This window comes from Gasterosteus aculeatus, chromosome 20 (assembly GCF_964276395.1).
Source record: "Gasterosteus aculeatus chromosome 20, fGasAcu3.hap1.1, whole genome shotgun sequence".
Lineage (NCBI taxonomy): Eukaryota > Metazoa > Chordata > Actinopteri > Perciformes > Gasterosteidae > Gasterosteus > Gasterosteus aculeatus.
The window spans coordinates 10,128,846-10,149,064 of record NC_135707.1 but is presented as its reverse complement, the minus strand read 5'-3'; the positions used below and the strand labels follow the sequence as shown (position 1 = coordinate 10,149,064).

Below are 20,219 nucleotides of genomic sequence, written 5' to 3'. Positions count from 1 at the left end.
CACACAGCGCCGAGTTGTGGCTTCTTTGTTGGGTTTCTATCAAGAGTTTGTTTCTCTTGTGCTCATTTTTATGAATTAAACATGTTGGGGTGTTGCTTTGTGAAAAGTTCTATACCAAATATTCATAACTGATTTACCCGATCCATGAATTTTCTACCCTGCTGATATCGCAAAGCTGCTCTGCTCATACATACAAACAAATACATTGATTTCAAATATACTCTTATGCGTATGTGTGAAACTTTCACTTGGAACCTCGAAAACATTACAGGATTCATCCTCCAGGGACCATGAATATGGACTCCTACTCTAGTGAACGTGGTCACCTGCTACACAGAAATCAGTCCAATGGTTTTTGAGATATTCCAGTCTGGTTAAAGCAGTGAACTGACCAGTCGACCATAACCTAGAACCACAGAAATAAACTAGAACATTTCTGAAAATTAGACATCCAAGATCTAATAGCCTTGGAAAATAAACACAAAACCTCGATAGGCCTCCATTGATGGATCTGATTATGGATCTGTGTCTGATGGACACCTGTTGTGTGTTGGCTTTTTAAACAGTTTGAGGCCTCTCATATTGTCCTGCTCTGTTCAATGACAGTAAACCCTCCCAGCTCAGCTTCCATTGTCTTCAAACAGTCGGTGCATTTCCTGAGTGACTTTGTGGCCAGGCCTGTGTTTGTTGCATGTTTCCTAAATAGCTTTGTTTTCACAGGAAGTGACAAACGTGGAGTAAAGCCTCCTGAGTATTGTCCTGTGTGAAAAGTCCGTTTTTTGCGTAGTCTGCGGGACACGTTTGTAGGCCGTCAAAGAGGCTAAATGTGCACTGAATCTGGTGGCTGGAGTTTGCTGGCTCATATAATGAGTAATCTAACCCGTCTGGCGTATTTTTTCAGTGGGGTGTGAGTCAGCGCAGGTTGGGTCTTGTGTTTCTGGACTGAATGGACTCTCCAGAGACACCGGTGGGGTTTGAAAAGCTTTTTTTTTTTGTGGATCCTTAGCCGCTGCTTTGATCCACAAAGGACACTTTGGTAAATGAGGCAAACCATCTGTGATCAGTGCAGCCCCGGTCCCCAAAAACACCGTGGGCTCATCTCATTGTGGGATGCTGTGGTGCCTGTGGTTGGTTTACAGGATCCTTTGTTGCCTTTGAAATGTTGTTGTGGGAAACCTGCTTTACAGCGGCTGAAAATAAAATCCCCCTCTGAGGTAATCTCAGGAATGGATGGTGTGTATTTGACACATTTAAATGAAAATCTGAATAATTATCTTTATTTACACAATCAGTTCTAAGCCTTAACCACGGTCTAGCATTGTCTAGCATTGTTAGGAGAGAGAGATTTGAATTAACTCTTAACGTTTTGAAAGAACATTATGATTCCGTATAGGTGGTACTCTCACATCGCTACGCACCAACCCGAAAAAAACAATGACAGACAGAGTTAAGAAAACACAGTGGTTGTGTGGAGTAAGTTCTGTTTCCAGGGTAGGGCCGTACCTGTACATTGAACGTGCCAAAAAATACACAGCGTGGGGCTTCGAAAAACATTGTGTCACCAATGACAGTGTTAACGCTTCAGAGTCATCGGTCTGCCTGAAGTCAGACTCCAACTACAGCCCGCTGATGAAGAACCACTCGTAATGCAGGAGGCAATAATTACACACGTATAAGACTGCCTGATAAGAAACCAACACTATCTGTCATTACCCCTTTTGGAAGAAAAAAAAATCATATTTCTATGATATATAGAGCACTCATTTCTACTGAGGATTTAAATCTTGAAGTTGTAATACATTAATAGTTTGGTTTCCAGCAAAGAGGGCAACCAATTAACTGTCCTTTAGTTTTCAGACAATGTGTTCATTGGGTACAGTTAGATCATTGGAAGTAGTTTTTATGGATCATGGTGTAAATGAGAAGGAAGGAACGTGTCACCATGTTCATGTGTTGCTCATTTATGTGGTTTTCACAGTAATAGGACAACAACGAAGGTCTATTTGCACAGAGAAATAGGTTGCTGAGAAATAATGTTATGCTTTGGCGACATAAATAATACTTGTTATTGTGGCCTAAAGCCATGAAAATAAAAGGAATGAACTAAAATATATTATTTGAAATGCATTCTCAAATGTAAAGTACAAGTATCTAAAACCTGTAGTTAAAGTCGAGAACTTTTGTATTCATACTTTTTTTAACTTTCTACTGCTGACGGTGCCAACAGACAAGGTATTTGTATGTAATTAGTAAAGTCAATTATGATTTTCATGCGAAAGCATCAATCAATGCAGCATCACGTACCTGACTCCTCTTTGCTGTTTCTCCTCTCAGAGCCAGGAAAAGCGGCCTCCAAATCCAGCTTCCCAAAACGAATAGCGTAGCCATTTATAAGCTTTTTGGGGGTGGTGCCAGCCGAGCCACCAGAAGAGGATCGTTCCCGGTGGCCTTTCACCTGTCCCGCCTTGTTAGTCCTCTCCAGTGACTTTGAGCGTCTGTCTGCGCGTCTCTCTGCGCTCCTCAACCCCCTCTGTAAGTAAAGTAAAGGCGTGCTGGGTCGCGAGTCATCACCACTCAGCCAGCTCCGGGTACCCAGCCGCCGAGATAAATGTTCTCTGGAAGAAGACCGGGTGTCGGGGCTGCTGCCTGGTGTCACTGAGCCGTCTCTCAGACCAGCTCCGGCCTCTGGGCTTTCCTCCAGAATGGATTCGCTGCTGGAGCCGAGGCTCATGGGGTTCTGCAGGGCCTCCATGTAGGATTTCCTGAAAAGTCTCCTGCTCTCAAATGCAACAGAGTCCCGTGGGAGGCGTCGTTGGGGGCCCGGGTTACTGAGGTCCGTACTGAACGATAGCGTCTTGGACCCTGGCCCCCTCTCTCTCCCACCACTGTCCTCGCCTCTTATTTCACACTCTTCGGTGGAGACTCTTTCGATTGTGGTGCCATGTGAAGCGACACCGTGGTTCTCACCGCAGGGTTCTGCGTGGTTTCCGTTTGGGGAGGTGGCCTCAGAGAAGATGGAGTCAGCTCCCTGGGAGTGCAATGACTCTCTGGAGCTGCGGTGGCTGTCCAGAGTCCCCGTGGATCCACTGGTGCTGCAGGTGCTGAGATGGCCGCGGAAGCCGCCCCTGCTGCAGCGCGCTTGCATAATGGCGTCTGCCGTGCTGCTGACAAAAAGTGGGTGGACCACGTTCTTCCACGGCGTCCTGTACACAGCCGTACCAGTGGTGAGAAGACAGTTCTGTAGTGGGTGCAGGTTACGCTCACGTGTTACATTCTGCAAGAACTCAGCTGTGAAGACACTGCCATACATGCTCTCTGCAACGGTGACTTCTGCGATGGCCTGCCCACTGACCGACAGGCATTTTATTACTAGCTTTGCAGTCTTGCGGCCCAAGGGAACAATCTGTAAGTAAAAGTCTCCTTGCTTTAGTCGCACTTTGTGCAGAGGGGCGAGCTGCAGGACGACTTTCTCCTGGATGCAGAGAGGCCACCCCTCATGATAGAACAGCAGTCCTCTGAACCTGACCTGAGAGAAAACAAGGTCATAAAAGGTTATCGTACGTCCATCGTTGCTCACCTGTGGTATCAGTGACACCTGCAAAGCTGTGTTCAAACACGTGTTTAAATATAATGTGAGCGGCAAGATATTTTCCCGGGCCGAGTCGGATGAATCACCGTCAGCGATCCCTCGACAAGGAGAAAAACCTGTCTGATCAGGCCCGGTTTCGCAGCAACCACATCACAAACTTTACTTTGACAATCTGAACATAAGCAAAAAAAACACTGTGCCCAAGGGTTGACTTTTGATCCATGTTATGAAAGTCAACGCAAAGACGGATCTTCCTCTGAAACCTCTCATATTGCCTGCAATACAAATACTCTCAAGCACTACAAGATGTTCTCGGGGGCTGTGCTCGGGGAAAGCTATTGCTATGGCTATCGTCACAGTGTAATCACCGTGGAGATGAATACGGAGGAATAAAGTTACAGTGCTTTGGTTGTAAAGGCCTAACCCACGCCACTCAAAGCTTGTGAGAAAATATTGAATTTCCCTTTGGGCCCGAGAGTCCATGGCAGCCTCTCAAACAGACCACAGATTCCCTCTGTGTCCCTATTCAGAGAAAGATGGCTGCTTGTCAGCTAGTTTTCAGAACAATGATCAACTCTGTCTCAGTCTGATGTTCCCCCTTCCCACATATTCACATTCAGCATCACTGTTCTCACATTCTTTTGTCATCACTTTGACCGCTTTCAAGATATTTCTAATGAAATATTGGAAGTTTCTGGTAAGGGACCCGACTAGACGCTTCCTGACACACGGATACGTCGATAAATATATAAATATACCTGGTAAATGTTGTTATTATTGTGAAATTTGAAATAAATCAGATTCGATTCCACCTGACTCACATAGGTTTCTTGTTGGATGATCTGCAGGATTCTTTTGGCAGGAAGCAAGAAGTCAATGAGGCAGCGGAGGCCGTCTCCTCGGTACTGCCGTTCCACCACGCTGAAGAGCTGCCACAGGACCGTGGCAGCGGTGGCACTGAAGGGGCGGTACAGGGCCGACAAGGTGCTCTGGATGCAGCTGTCCAAAGACTCAGTGTCCTGAGAGAAGAAATATCCGGATTAGGTTGGATATCAGTTTGAGCTAAATGTGTCATGGTAACAAGAAGGCCGAAAGCAGTATCAAAGATCATTTTCCCAAGATGAAGCAAAAATCACTTCCCACATGGACACCAGTGCCCCCCCCCCCCACCCTTTTGTCATGTGATCCTTTAAAACAAAGCAAAGTCTGGCTCATCCCGGGTTGGCCTTGGTGTGAACATGTGAATACTTTTCCCACGAATGGGAATTTGGTGAAAGTATCCAGCATTTCAAAAACAGAACAAACACACACACACACACACACACAGAAAGTCACAGTATATAACATAATTTTTGGGCAGCTTCATTTTGCATGTATTTAACCTTCTGGGGATCCTGTGAGTGTAAAGAGTCTTTATTTGTGCTAGTGACTCGGTGAGACTTCTCTTTCATGGCTGAGATCATAGATTAATGTCAAATGTCTGTGCACTAACATTCACTTACAATAACACATGAACGTGTTGTTTTTCTGCCACTTATAATGCTTACCACGTATGTCACTATAGTTTGGTATTTTATTATTCTAGCATGATTAATTAGCAGTAAACAAAAGGTACCGCTCAGGTTAATCAACCTCTTCTAACAAATTCCATGGAAGTCCATCTGATAGATGTCAAAATATTTCAATAAATGTCAACTTTCTGATGGCCTTCGAGGAAAAGTAAGGAAAGGTAAGGGAATCAATAAGGTTGTTCATGCTCTGAACAATGAATGTCTGTGGCTCACGGTAATCAATTGAACAGTTGTCGACATATTAAAGTAGTGGTCAGATCAACAGATAGGCGGGTCCTGCAAAGACTACGACCAGATAACACGTCATCGTGTACATGACTTCAACCAGATAAAAATACAGTTGATTGAGCGCATGAGCAAGATCCCCCTCGGCCTGACGGTCAGGAAGTTTGACCATGACAGGAAATGTCAGCCATGATGGTTTTTCCATCAGCAAGAGGGGAAACACCTGGTGGGAGCGACGTCACTGTCCGCGGACACAAACAGCAAAGCTGGAAAGTACAGACAGGACTCAAGCTGGGCCGTTTAGTGCGATGCTATCCATCAATAACAAACCATGTCATCGCTGACTTTAATATGACCCCTACACGACCTGGGTCACCACGGGCCTGACCCCACCAGGAAGGAGGACATGTCAGACACAGTTGGTTACAATTTGTCCAGGGGACGTGAAGGGTCATCTGGGATTACAGCGGTCCTGGATGGAGTTGACCTGGTCTTGTATTCACGCTCCTCGGTTCAGGCTCTAACCTTCCTCTCGGCAGACGGAGCCAAGGCCAAACAGCCCTCGGACTATCTGTCCTTTCCAAATGCAACATAACAGTGGAATAGAGACATCTGCCTCCAAATGATAACCACACAGAACAACAGAAACGACCAGGGAAAGTCTCACACTATGACAACTGTGTACCATGCTGAGGAACGTAGGGGTTGGAGATGGAGCCCTTAACTTTCCCTGGACTGTCTTTGCTGCATTTACATGACAATGGAAGTGTGTAAAAAAAAGGATGCTTAGAAATAAGGACATGGTCCGGGCTCAGGCAAATTTAGCCTGTCAGGCTGCCCATGTTTCACCCTTTGTAGGATCTGTCCTGTTGATCTAAGCAGCTCAGCACCGTCAATTAGAGGAAAGCGAGTACAGTTCAGTGCATTGGTACACATGCCACGACTCTACTACAAGGCACTCATTGTGTACTCCGCCTCACTAAGTGGTATGTGCTGTACACTCTTTGGTGGCCTGAAACAAAAACGCCCACCGCCATTAGCAGTCAGGCTGCTTTTTAGTGAGACAAAAAATGTCTCTGGGCATTAGTCACTGTTGCACCCGGGAGGAGAAGAATAACATGGTGTTTTATTGGAGGGAAGCTAACAATGGGAGGAAAGCCCTTACTACAGAGTTAGGACACACCAGTTTCTCTTGAGGTTCCCAAGACGAAAAAAAAACAAACAGCGGTGGTGCTTTGATGAATGATAACTCAACATAGCAGAGACATTAGCTCAGTGATCAATCAAATGGTATTCAACCTGCTTTAGAGAGGCCGGCCGAGTAATCCGATGCTACAATAAGGACCAAAGAACTGCAGCTATCTGAACAATAACACAATGTTTACATTGAGCGAAGTGGGAAATAAATATCACATCATCACCCCGTAGATAACATCTTACATTAAGCACAACTTGTAATACTTTTCATTGTCCGGAAGCATTGGAAGCTTTTCAAAAAGTGTCACCTGGCTAGTGGAGGGACATATGTGCAAGTCTCAGCAGAAAACTGAGCTTCCAGCCAGCGGAGCTGAGCTTCTCATCCGCTCGGAGCCACAGAGGAATGCAGTGCGCACGGCTGTGTGCCTCTAGCCTCAGACCCTCAGCCAGGACAGGAACAGATCGGGAAGTCCCACCCTTTCTGATTTCAGGTCTTTGTGAGAGGCCGCCTGCGTGATGGAGGACTGAGGTGATAATTATTGGCTTGGAGCTCCAGGTGGGAGACCTTTGTCTGCACTGTCAGTAAACCAGCTGTTCAAAAGGTGCAAGGAGCGGGTGAGCCAGCTGAACGAACTGGGTTTTGTCTTTCAGTGATATTCGCTCTTTAACTTTATCTAAGAAATATTGCAATTTAACTGGTTGATGAACCACTTAAAGTAAAGTATATAAAACACATTAAATACCATGTGAAAAAGTCAGAGTAGAAAATGCAGCCTGTTTACAGCATGTATCGGACTGGAAAGCAGAAGAAGAAAAGAATCAAAGTGAGAAAGATAGCAGGGGAGAATGGGGTGCATCGCAGAGAAAGAGAGAGAGAGAGACCTTAAGAGACAGCGCGAGAGAGAGAGAGAGAGCCGGTCACTGACACATTTAGTGGGTCAGGGACACAAAAGGCGCTGCCTACCAGGCCTCCACTGGAGCATGAAGCCACCAGGGGAGTGTAACAAGAGAGCCCTGGAGCCCCCATGCAGACTGCTCACTAACCAACCTGCTAACAGCCCCAAAGACCACAGGCTGACAAAGGCCAGAGGCTGCTCAGACCTGCCTCGCTGCCAGGTGCCAGGATGCCAACGAAAGAGCCCAGTCAGGCCTCACCGTGGAACCTGCCATCTCATTGAGCAATAAAAAAAATCATATCTTATGAGATGAGGTGAGGAGAGGAACTGGGATAAAAAGTTTTTTAAAAAGAGATCTAGACTTTGTAAAACAACTCCCCAAAAAATAAGACATAACATTACTAATAATGCCTGACAAAGATGTGGAATAAAGTAAGACACAAATGAACTGACTCTCTGTGTAGAAACACTACAGAATTTGGTCTTCCGCAGACAATATGATGATAGTAAAATGGCATTGTAAAAAAATACCGTAGTAACAATGTTATCTCAGCAGATAAACTCTAACCCGGAGAGGCCGGCACTGATTGAGCGCCAAACACAGCTGGGTCTGTGGGGTGACAGCGAGACCAACAACGATGGAAGTCTGGAGGTGATAAACTCGCCCGACAACTTCAGCAAAAAAATATTATCCTTAATTTGACTGCAGTGTAAGAGAAAGATATCTGCAAAAACCATCAGGCTATAAGAAGCTGGTAACTTTAAGGTCTCTGCGATTTTTTGAAGCTGTGTGATCAAAGATTCCAGCACAAGACAAGATGCAAATTTTCTTTTTCTAACCGGACAAATTTAAACTCTACCCTGATAGTGTACCGAGGAAAATATTCCCCCGTTCAGAAACACTTGATTTATGTTGTCAACGGAAGACTTTGTCCCACAGGATGTAAACAACCCCGGCAGGATATTGTTACTCAGCAGCACCGACAGAACTTACAGATAGATGTTGCACTATAAACAACAGACATGCGCATTCTCACGTCTGATTAGGCCTTCGCATAAAAGAAGACCCTAACAACAAGAAGACAAAAAGCGAATGGAGGTTCTTCAGCCAATCAGAGTGGTGATGAGCAGTGACAGGAGAGACAAAGAAGACTAACAAAAGTCTGTTGATACCTCTACAGAGTAAATATAGCATGAGCGCATTCCAAAACAAGTGGGAGGATGATAAAAGAACCTGATCTATCAGAAAGGATACAAACTCGTGTATTTCACTGCCCCCACGCTTTGTTTTTGTTTGTTTGCGCATAACAGTCCACCATTGCTGATGACGCCACACGGCTTAAATGTTTGTATTTTTGTGATCCGTGTAACTGAAATGGTCTTTCGTTTCAGTGTTTAGACCTAATGTGTCTTTAATCACGCAGAGTTGCAACGTTCAGTTTGTAATTGGTAGCAACAGTTGGACGGTTGTTGAGGGGCCATCGGGGAAGAATGACACGGGCAACGTCCTTCGAGGAGAACACCGATTACCACAAACAGGCAAGCGATGCAGAGCGGCCGACGAGAGGTGGCAAACGTTTGCACAATGTGACGTGTTAAACTCTCCCAATGAAACAAAGTAGAGAATTAAAGCATAACATCATTGAAACTGAGAGAAAGATAAGTGATATAATCGTATGCCGATTGATCATATAATGATGGATCGGCCCATATGTCCCCCGTCCCCCCGTCCCCGCTGTATGCTTGTCTAAAAACCGACCTGCTGTGTTTTGGCTACATTGCAAGTGCAAGTCAAAACATCAGCCGTCAACAAGCCGAGACTTTAAAACAACATCTCCTGAATGTGCACAGTAACACACGCAATTACAGAAGAGTTAAAACATATAAATGCACCGAAAGAAAGAGAAACCTCCATGGAAGTCTAAGCAAAACCGTGATGAAGACATACTTAATGTCCGTACCTTAATACTCAGGTAGTTGTCACAACTTCGGGACTTGGCTCTGGAGTGCATTTTGCCCAGTGACAGCATTTAGACGGCAGACAAACGAACAAACTTCAACAACTAAATAAGTGGTAACAACTCCAGGTGCTAAAATCCAGTGTAGAATCCAGTCTGTAAGTCATTGCGGCGATATGAGCGGCTCCGGTGCCTTTTCTCTCTCTCTGTCTGTCTGTGTGTCTGTGGGGAAGGCAGCAGGAGCAGAATGAACTCTTGTCGTGGCGTGAGAGCGGCAGTGCGCTGGCTTGCCCGTCACTCACCCTCCCTCCCTCCCTACCTCCCTCACACACAACCTCCCCCGCCCTGCTGCCGCTGTGCTACCGAAGCCTCTTCCAGAGGGATTAATGCCCACTTATGCAACTTCAGGCTCATCATTCAGAGACAAAACAACTTTACCTGACCTGCAGCCCCGTCCCCCCGCCCCAAGCCCCCAACCCTCCACCCTCCACCCAGCATGGGACGGACTCTGACTAACTCCTCTCTGCCCCCCGCCCCCCTGACCCCTTGCGCCCCTACCTCCACCGGCGGCTCCCCTCCACCCCGTCCTGCCACAATGGTCCCTCTTTGTCCCGACAATACAAATGGACTAAGGTTTCAGCTTATTCTGCTGCTTTTCAAAAGGAGGAAGAAAGGAAGACATCAGCACAGGCTTGGTGGCTCAGGGTGCTCACTGCAATGGCGTTGCCCTTAAATATTGCACCCGATCCTTAAACTGGTCTTTACAAAGCCCTGACATAGGCGGGACATCCTCCTTTCTAATAAGACAGATAGGACATCTTGTCACTAGGACAATAAAGGAACCGTTGTTCCTTGAAAGGCTCTTCAGAACAGTGTTTTTTTGAGTTTAAGACACACACATAAACTCAATTACATCATTAGTTAACATTCCAAAGAAAACCCTCACGAGAAACAAAAACATGGAGAGAGGCGGCCTGTTTCTATCACTGGAATTCAGACTAGTGAGAGTTTGTTACCTCCTTCCCATCTCATCCTAAACATAGGAAACCATTGTTTTGGGCGGAAAAAAATGCTCTGTGAGAACGCACACTTTGTGTAAAAATGTGCTCATATGATCATATGAAGGCAGCCTGTGTAAACAGGGTTAAGCGTGTGTTTGGAGGGAGTGCACTACTTGGTTCACAATAACCCGTCGGAGACACGCTGTGGTTACTCTCATGTTGTCAAAATGATCCAGAGGATTTTACACCTGTCACAAGAAAAGCAGAGACGTTACTGCAAACCCAGAGGTAAGACCAGTGAAAACACCTATTATATATACAATAGAGCAACATTTAGTCTTATGTATATATCTACAGTATAATCTGCTATAAACAGACGTGCACATGCCTCTCTATGCGCTATTCAAATATACACTCGTCCCACTCCACGTCCCATAATGTTGGTGCAATGTCTGACCCTATAATTTATTCTTCCCTTTTTATTCCAGCCTTTCCCACTTGGCTGGTTTCACCGCCAGTAAGGGCAGATTTCCTCCTTCTACGTCGCCTCCATCCCTTTTGTTTTTTCTCCTTTTCCTTCTTTTTAATTCATACTTATCACATGGGTTTGCATCTACTGCAGACGAGCGAAAAAATGGTTCAAGTTGAAGTCAACAAAGGTCTCGGGGTCGGCACATGTCCAAGACACAGACGCGTCAGCCAACTGACCACAGAATGCCCACTTTTAAGAAAACTGGCTTGGTCAGCGACTTCAAAATCCTTGATTGTGATGAAACTGTATTCTTAGAGAAAGCACAACATGCCTGTGTTTGTGTAAGTGTAAATTGAGCTCATACCGTAAGTAATATTGTTTTTAAAATTCAACAAAGTTGAGTATCCAGTAACAGTGGTATTGGGGTTTGAAGTGTCTCCCTCGGAGAGGATTTTTAGTTGTCAAGCACCAACTGCTTCCATCTGTATTTTCCCCTCTGTGTAAATGTCCGGCCTGAGACTGTAGACCTGCGGATCCTCTTCAGCGTGTGCTTTTATTGCTGGTGATGTCAGCGTTAAGCCCTGATGTGTACTGGGATAAAAAATACACAACATGTATTTATGGCGCCAGACACCTGGTTCAAGTTGTGTTGACTTTGTCCACAGTGCTGATGTCTCCAAAATAAATCCATGTGTGGGCTCCACACGCTCTTGTGTACAGCCTGTTCTGATTTAAATCAAGACAGCAGTAAAGTTGTGGACAGTAAAACATCAGCTCCATTTAAATTAAGATGTTTGCAAAACTAAAATAATTCAAAAGTATTGAACTTTGCTGCTCTTCAATGAGCGACCTTGAGGTTTAAAATAGCCTTGTTTACCAGGACTTCTGCTACAAAATATTTATGTGATCTGAAAAAGCAGATAGGCCGGTCCCAGGGGGCGATACGCCATCTGATAAAGCAATAAGGGGAACAAATTAGTCTGATGACATGAGAGTTGCAGTTTTGTCATTTGTCATCCTGCTATCTTACCGTAACTCTCCAGATAAAAATACAAGAGAGATTTAAGAGGGGAGGATGGACCCAGTAGTTTGTTTGTTTGGATTTAGATTTAACGATTTTGCAGTCCATTTTAGACAGACACATGTACATGTGTACACACAACCGTTCAACCAAACTCAAAATCCCAACGGATGCCATGTTTAAAATATAAGCGAGGCTGGATTGTGTATGCCCCGTTTTGAGTGGATGGGTGGTCATTTCTGAACACACACACGCACACACACACGCACACCAAACTGTGGAATGTGACACCTTGGTTCTACCTCACTTCGTACCAACCTCGCAGTGCCACACAGGCCACCCAACGACAGCTGTTATTAAATCCTCAAACTCTAAAGCTAAATTCTCCCTCTTAAACTCCAAGTGGGATATTTTGAACTAGGAGAGTTGTGGCAAAATCTTGTCAGTTATCAAAAGATTCAAAAGATCAAACGAGTTTTATACTTACAGATCAGACTGTCCATGTGAAGGACGGAGTTAATGAGTCATCACTCTCCCTCCGACTCACACAGCCACGGGAACTCACATCACATTACCACCCAGGTTCACACAGGCCCAGCTAATGTCCCCTCTGCCCCCTTGTCCAGTTGTCCCAGCAGACGGGTAAAAACAGCCCCTGGGGGCTCAGAGTAAACCGTCCCTCCTCTCACAGACGAACGCGGTGGTGGTGCGGCATAATCTAGGCTCCAGGATTCAGATTGATTACCTCTCTGCAAAAATGCACACAGCTACACAAACACAAACACCCACATGGCACCTTAACACCCCCCCCCCCCCGCGCTTCCCACTGACACGCAAGGAGAGACCCGGATCCGTATAGAGTCATGCATACAGACAAAAGAAATGTTTCTTCCCGGTCTTCTGTTAAATTAAAAGTTCCTGTCTTTTGCCGATGTCTTTGTCAGGACAGGCAATCCTGACAGCAGTGTGGCGCAGCTGTTCCACCAACAGCCCCACCGTCTTCATGCTCTTTACTGCGGGGAAGCACGCCACCTGTCGTAGCCGCCTAATGTACCTCAGCCCCCCTGCTGTGTGGACGTCCCACTCCAACACAAAAGCCAGTGTTTTCCCAGAGCGCGCGAGCACAGGTGGCTGGAGGAGGCAAGGTCGAGTTACAGCAGCGGCTCCCACACAAACCATCAAGGAGTGAAGGAGAGGACAAGCCCAGTCTGACCAAGTATCCATACAATGCATTATGTACTGTGGTCGTACAGCAAATACTGTAAAATATCAGTAAACCTCACGGTTCAGAGAACAGGGTTTACATGTTTTAGTCGGAAGTCGTTGTCGGAAAATTCTAGGAATACGAGCTTGCTTCCTCTTTGATGTTTACTTGCATGCAATCAATGTTTCGTGGGGCCGAAAAAAGGTTGTGATATATTTTCTTTATCAAACACACTGATTAGATTGAACATTTCTTGCAGAATTGCATAAGCAAACCACTGTAAATCTTATTTTCATTAAATACCCCTTTTATAATAAAATAAACTATTTCTGCCAAAATAGAGTGGATGGACACAAGCAGGACAGCGCGCATTTGAACTATTTTTAATCAATTCATCTCGCTATGACAGGTCATAAAACTTACCCACGTGCCAGTAGTAGCCTCTTTAGTACCTGAGCATAACTTCTCATTTGATAGATTCAAAATCCCCTTTGAATATTTTGACACTATACACTGTCACAAAAAAATACTGTACAGCGCTTAACTTTGCTCTGCCCTTATATCAAGTGCACTCAGCAAAGACCGCCGCTCAACATTTCCCTCTCAACGATGCAGGTTCAATCCTGTGAACAAGTAACACGCACCTCAAGACTGAACCACGTCCCAGAGATCATTGAGCACAACGAAGCCAGCTAAAGCGGTTTTGTTTTTGAGACTCACCCTCGCTCTGCTCCCCTGACCTGAAGTCGACGACAGCACATGGAGGAGTCGCCGGCTCTCTTGTGCTGACAGCTGTCTTAACCGGAGGAGACGTCCGGCCCCCGAGTCACAGAGGAACCTGACATGTTCCGTCAAAACGCGCTGCTTTGTTGACCGAGGAGATCCACAAATATTAAGGCAAGCCAGGCAGAGAGTTTCCCACCCCCCCCCCCTAGGCATCACAATTCCTCGGCGGGGCGTAACCCAGTTGCTTTATCTGCACCCATCTCTCTCTCCTGGTGTGTGTGCGCTGAGAGGGCAAACGAAAGCAGTGCAAGTCAACAAAGTCTAGACAGCTGCTCTCTACCTGCGCTCCATCTCCTATATTCATGCTGTCTTTAATGTACACAAGAGGTTTGACTGAGAGATTTCTTCCTTTTTTCGACTAATCAGTTCCATATTTCAACCCCATGTTTCCCATCACCTTAAAGCCGGACTCTTTTACTTTTTTTTGATTAATTAAAAGGCAACACGATAAAGGATTATAGACAAACGTCACAATAAGGAGGTCAACAGCATCACTGATCTCTGGAGACAATGCAGCGCCTGTCGGAGCAAACTGCCTCCAGTGCTCCTGGTGGCACCAGCTGTCAGCCTGCATTGTTATGTGGATTACTGAGGCCACTCGGCAAACACCTCCAGGTGTGCATTCCACACCGGGAAGGGGGGGAAAAAGGTGGGAGCCGCTGAAATGTGCTGACTTTTTAACTCTGAGCGTGTCTGAGCAGTCAGGCAGAGAAGAGCGGTTGGAGCTGTGTGCTCGGTGCACCTATTTTCGGTCGCACGAGCGAGTTGTTTATGTGGTGGAAGATGAAGGGAAGGGCGACGGGTGGCCAATCGTTGGTCTGAGCTGTCCACCTGGTCTCCGCGCGCTCTATAATCTTTAGAGGAAGGAACAGAAATTAGAGGCTGCTCTCCTGCATCCCTCACATTCGCTCGAACTTCCAAGGGCGTGTAAATACCCCCCCCCCCCCCGAAAATGAATAACTGGCAGTCAAAGCCAAAGTGCTGTGATGAAAGTCAAGCTGAGGAGTGTGGGAGGATGGAGGTTAAAACACATTTAAATGGGTACATGTATCATATTAATCCCTGACATCACCCAGTCCATGAATACAGATGAGGTGGTGCACTTCATGCTCTCACAACTCCTATATTTGGCACAGCATGACAACTATTTCAGTGAAAAAACTAGGGAAGGGTAGTAAAAACGTTTGCCTATGTTCTATTCTATTATATTCTGCGGCTTGTTAATTACTTTCTGTAAGAAAAAACAAGAAAAAAACTGGCACGAGCCAAGCCCCGATTTCCAGTAATGGTTGTAAGACACGCTGATAACCATCATAGGACTCATTATAGACCTTACTCTACATGTCTGCACCTGATAATTTGTACACATAAATGCACATCTGAGAGGAGAGAGAGAGAGAGAAAAGGGGGAAGAGCGAGGAGGGAGAAGGCGATAGGCAGGGCGAGGTGTTTCCTGTTTCCATAGCTCTAATTATACCTGTCTCTTGGGGATAAGGCCTATCAGGAAGAGGAACTCTGCCATTGAACAACTCTTCCAGTTTCTATACTTTCCTATATCTGGTTTTACATATCTGGTTTTGTTAAGAATTACAAAAATAAGTATTACATAGAAAACAAAGAAAGAAAGCCCAAAGGAAATGCAGTGACATTTTAAGAGTAAAATTCTTATGTGTAAGAAAATATTATAAATATAGGAGTTACAACTTCCTTGTGCAAATTCATATGGGGAAATTATTTACTTAGAGAAGGAAAAAGGTAAATGTATTTGAGTCCATCTGGTCTGTAAGTTACAAGTGGGCTCTTTTAATCCTCATTTTAAAACGTTACTACAGAAACTACTGAAAACAAGTACCTATGGCCATTACACAAACATGGTACTACGCTAACGGTTTATTGGTCTTCCCTTCAACTGAGAGCTCCTGTTTTTATATTAGCTAAACACAGTTTGAGAGTTGTTGTTAGAGTAATGACTCCTTCCTGTTTAAAGATGCGGAAGAGATAGTCTCTTCTGAAATATCGCTGAGTCGGGTCAAAGTGTTTGTAGCTCCCAACGACATTTCACAAAACTGTTATCAAAGCACATCACAGCAAAACAACAACAACAACAACTAAAAGCAGCGCTACCACTGAATTTATTGCTTCTCAAGCGGACTTTTACACTGCCCTCCTGTGGAGGGCATGAAGATATAAAACATTCCTGCAGAACTCTGGCACATGCACCTGACAGTAACTACGCGCTGGTAGACTTTCTGTCTACTGTATCTCACGGCCAGTTAGTGAAAGCCATAAATATAACAAGTAACAATGGATGAAGTTTCCATAAATTTCCCTCCCTGTAAAACAACCTCAAAGCCAAGAGTATTATTAAACAGTTTTGCCGGCTCTGGTTTGTAATCAGCTTTTTGTCCATCTATTAGTATGCAGAAGAGGAGCGGCAAGCTGAGAGGAGAGGTGGGGGGGGTTGCGAGACAAAAAGAGATGGAGAGAGCAGCCTGGGGGAGAAAAATAGACCCATCTGAACAGCCTTCATCCGGCAGCTCACATCGCCTGGCAACCTCACCACCAGACAGAGAATGTGTACAGTGGTCTGCAGACTGCTTCTGTGTGCTCTCACATTAGAGGTAATTGCTGGCAAATACTGGAGAATCAATAGTAATAATATAATTTCAGCTGCGCTGCTCACGTTTGGTAAGGTAGCTATGCTTGCCGCCCACGGAGGTCAAAGAGGTAAAAGAAAGAGCCACTCAAAGAGGAGCCGGCAGAGCGTTCTCCTGAATTGTAAAGAGTTGTCATAAACTGCATTGGTGGCATTGGCACTAAATAGCCTATAGTCCATGCATTCTTATGGATTATTACACATGCACGCTAATGTATGCGCAATAATTAATATTTCATCATTTTGCAAATATTCTACTTATAGTGAAAAAACACAAACAACTTAGTTTAAACATTAACAGAACAGAATGAATTGATGTCTGGAGTAACAAAGCAGGAGCTGATGATACAAAGATGTGGTTTGCCTCCATGTGTCACTTCTTCGCCGAGTGTCTTTATCTGTACAACAATATGGTTCCTTCCTACTTACTGAATCAAATTAGAAAAGAGAGAACACAGTTTTCCTTCTTTTGTGTCAGAACTTGTGTATCACAATTAGTGAACCGTTTTCCCTCCAGATTCAACTCTGCTCAGTTTAGGGCTTAATCAGGTGGAAATTGGGAATAGGGGGTTGTGTGTGTGTGTGTGTGTGTGTGTGTGTGCGTGTGCGTGTGTGTGTGTGTGAGGGGGGCAGGGTAGAATGGAGCAATTGTTCAGATAAAGGCCTCATGTTGAGCTCGCTTTGATGTTTCTTCTGGGGGATATTTCACTGTAGCATTTCACTCCATTACTTTTTTTGCACAACGCAGGCAAAAAAAAGTGCAGACTGTGGAGATGACGATGACTGGGGCAAAGAGTTGTTTCTGTCTCCCCAAAGGCTCACATTTAAAAGCCCCCCCCCCCCTCCCCCCCAGACGGTCCATTTTTTCTTCTCATGAAACACTTTTCTTTTTCACACACAAATATCAACATTGGAGTGAGACCCCGCTGCATTCGCCCCACCACGTCCACACGAGCTCACAGCTCCCACTGATCTATTATGCTGCAAAGCCTTTCTCATGCATGTCTCGGATGAAAGCCAGCGTGTCGATGGGCTGCGGGTAATCACATTTTCTTGAGACAGGCTTACCTGCACTAAATAAGCTGCACAGGGAAATAAAAAAAAACAAAAGTTGGGTCGAATGAAACTGTTGGATATTGGGTAAAAAAAGAAAAGCTTTTCCATTGATAGTGGCGTAAAATTAAATGTAGCCTCGCCAGTGCTGAGGAATGCGCAAAAAAATGGGGGGAAAGTGACTCATATTTTGAAACGACGGAAAGTAAGTGTAGGTCGTACTTGTGCACTAAGGTATCCTGCTACACGTGCACGCTGCGCGTGTATCTGGACACCATTGGTTTCCTACCTCTGCGTTGCGTCCTTCAGCAGGTGCACTTTGCACATGTCGGAGATGCTGCGGCGTCCTGTCTCCAGTGCCCGTCTGCGCTCCGCTTCCCCACTTGTTGCTGAAGCAAAGACGACTTCATGTAAAAAAAAAAAAAAAAAAACTTTGTCCGTAAATGTCTGCGAAATACAGCCAGAAATACCACCCCACGATCTCTCCTGCAAAAAAACCAAGCAGTTTTACAGCAAGTGTCTGCAATTCGTAGGCTTCTTCCACTTCGAGTGGAAGTCTGTATTTGTCACTGTTTAGCGCAGGTTCTCCGGGGCGCACAAAGTGGATATTTGCATCGGGCCGACCCTCCCCTCGCCTTTCATAGCTGCCATTGTTTGTCTCAGTCGGGGCTCGGATTCAGTCCCTTCCCTAAATCCCTGACGACCGGAACAGGGAATGCTGCTTTTCTCTGAGCCCGGCTGGCAATTAACAAAAGCGCGTTGATATGAAGCGACACAAAGGAACTATTATGCCAACAGTTTTATAATTATAATGCATTAAATAATCGGGCGATCGGGGGAAACAGGAGTGATGCATGGGGGAGAATTAGCTCACGCGTTGCTGTAGTCACGTTTGTTTCTGTTTGGGGCTTGAACGACAGGTACACAATGTCACACCGATCCATTTGATCCAGGAAGAAAACTGAGTATAATTAAAAGCCCAATTAATGTTGACTTGATACCATATATTTGAATTATATTCACTGATGCGATGGAGTTTGCAAAACAGGCCTTTTAGTCTGTGCAAATTGTACATTCTTTGCAAGTGTTACTGATCTAAACAAACATAAATAGTGAAACATTATTAATACCAAGTTAAGGGTCGTAGTGAACTCTTGACCCTTAACAACGTTATCTGTTTTTGAAGCTCCTTCCCTTTCATCTTCTGATGAAGATCATGTTATGTAATCAAAAACTCCAGAACAGAATGAATACTGAAAATCTTTTACTCCAAAATGAAGCCCTTGTTTCTATGACAACATGGTAAATGATATCAGCTGATGAAGACGAGATATGATGGAAAGCTCCAGAGCAGCTTCTAAATGGACATTGAGGTGAGATTGTTTAATCAATTGACAAGATTTAACTTCTCTCAGGTCAATTTGAAAGCCAGCAGAGCGTGTTGCTGTATTTTGCTGGATCGAACACTGACTTCATGTACATTCATGTACTCACTTTACAGTATTATTCAGATGATGTGTCCCCTTTAGTTTAGTTGATATAAGCCATAGTTTGACTGTATGCTCCCCCACAAAGATGTACTTTTAAAACTTAATCTGCAAATCATTGATGGCTGTTGGGTGTCCCCTAGTGGCGGACACAGAGACAGACCTGTTGGCCAGGGATTATTCAAAACAAAACCTGTTGTATTTAGATGGTATTTAGGTAATATTACAACTTGTAAATTACATTAAATTAAATTACCATTGAACATTTTATTTAGTACAGATGGCCCCTAAATGTGCCTAAAAGAATCAGCCTTAGCACGCCTCTAAAACCTCATCTCTGCTTTACATTATTATCAGTCTGTGCATAATGATTCAGATTTTGTGAACTGCATCATTCCCAGGGGATTTTCACCGTTATTTTTCTGCGCGAACAAAATCTTTAATTTATGTTGTGTTCCATTTCTAATTAGTCCAATTGGTCACATGGGAAAGTTTAAACCTCTTCAGATATTTCAGAAGGTAACCTTCAAAGATTATTAAATTAGACTCTGCAGTTTCAGAAATGTAGTCTACTCATTTTGGGCGTGTTACTTTTGAACAGGGGCCTAAATAAAACAAAAGGTTTGTTTCTGAAAGAAGAAGTGTCCCGTGGATCTTTCTGTTTGCACTTCCCTCTCAATCATACACCATCAAGTAACAGTAAAAGTTCTACATTTGGATTATAGGCCGATGATTACTGCTGTTCCTGTGTATCTATGTAATCATTATAATCCTTGCAGTTGCTGACCAGGATCCGCTGTCTGTCATTTACCTTTGAACATCTTGAAAGCTGGTTCATCATCACCAGTTTTTAGGTTAATCAACCTGAACAAGTAACGTATAAACATAAATCACTGAAACTATCAACTATCAGTTTTGCTTCCAATGAAAAATAAGATCTACTCTCAGACCACAATTAGCTTTTAATTACAGTATAATAATTGAATGATAAATCTCAATAAATAACATCACACTGAGGGATTTTGTGCTGTTGACCCATTGCTCTTCACACAGTTGCAGACACTATAATCAAGTGTGTATGTGCAGAAATAAGCAGTTGTGCA

The 20,219-nt window shown here is 44.5% G+C and overlaps 1 protein-coding gene across 6 annotated transcripts in view; it reads right to left on the bottom strand.

The window, feature by feature from the left end:
* plekhg4b (pleckstrin homology domain containing, family G (with RhoGef domain) member 4B) overlaps positions 1-18,291 on the bottom strand; it is a 29,383-nt gene extending 11,092 nt beyond the window's left edge. For 2 of the 6 annotated variants that reach the window (XM_078095098.1, XM_078095099.1), the window contains exons 1-3: positions 13,855-14,039; positions 4,411-4,608; positions 2,305-3,526 (exon numbers count right to left, since the gene is read on the bottom strand). In XM_078095098.1, the coding sequence (XP_077951224.1) occupies positions 2,305-3,310 (1,006 nt within the window). In that variant the 5' untranslated portion in view covers positions 3,311-3,526; positions 4,411-4,608; positions 13,855-14,039. Of the gene's footprint in view, positions 1-2,304; positions 3,527-4,410; positions 4,609-9,439; positions 9,675-13,854; positions 14,040-17,918 lie in introns of those variants that run through there. The other 4 variants (XM_078095101.1, XM_078095100.1, XM_040165441.2 and 1 more) reach the window with 4 other exon arrangements.
* Between the last annotated feature and the right edge of the window lie 1,928 nt (positions 18,292-20,219).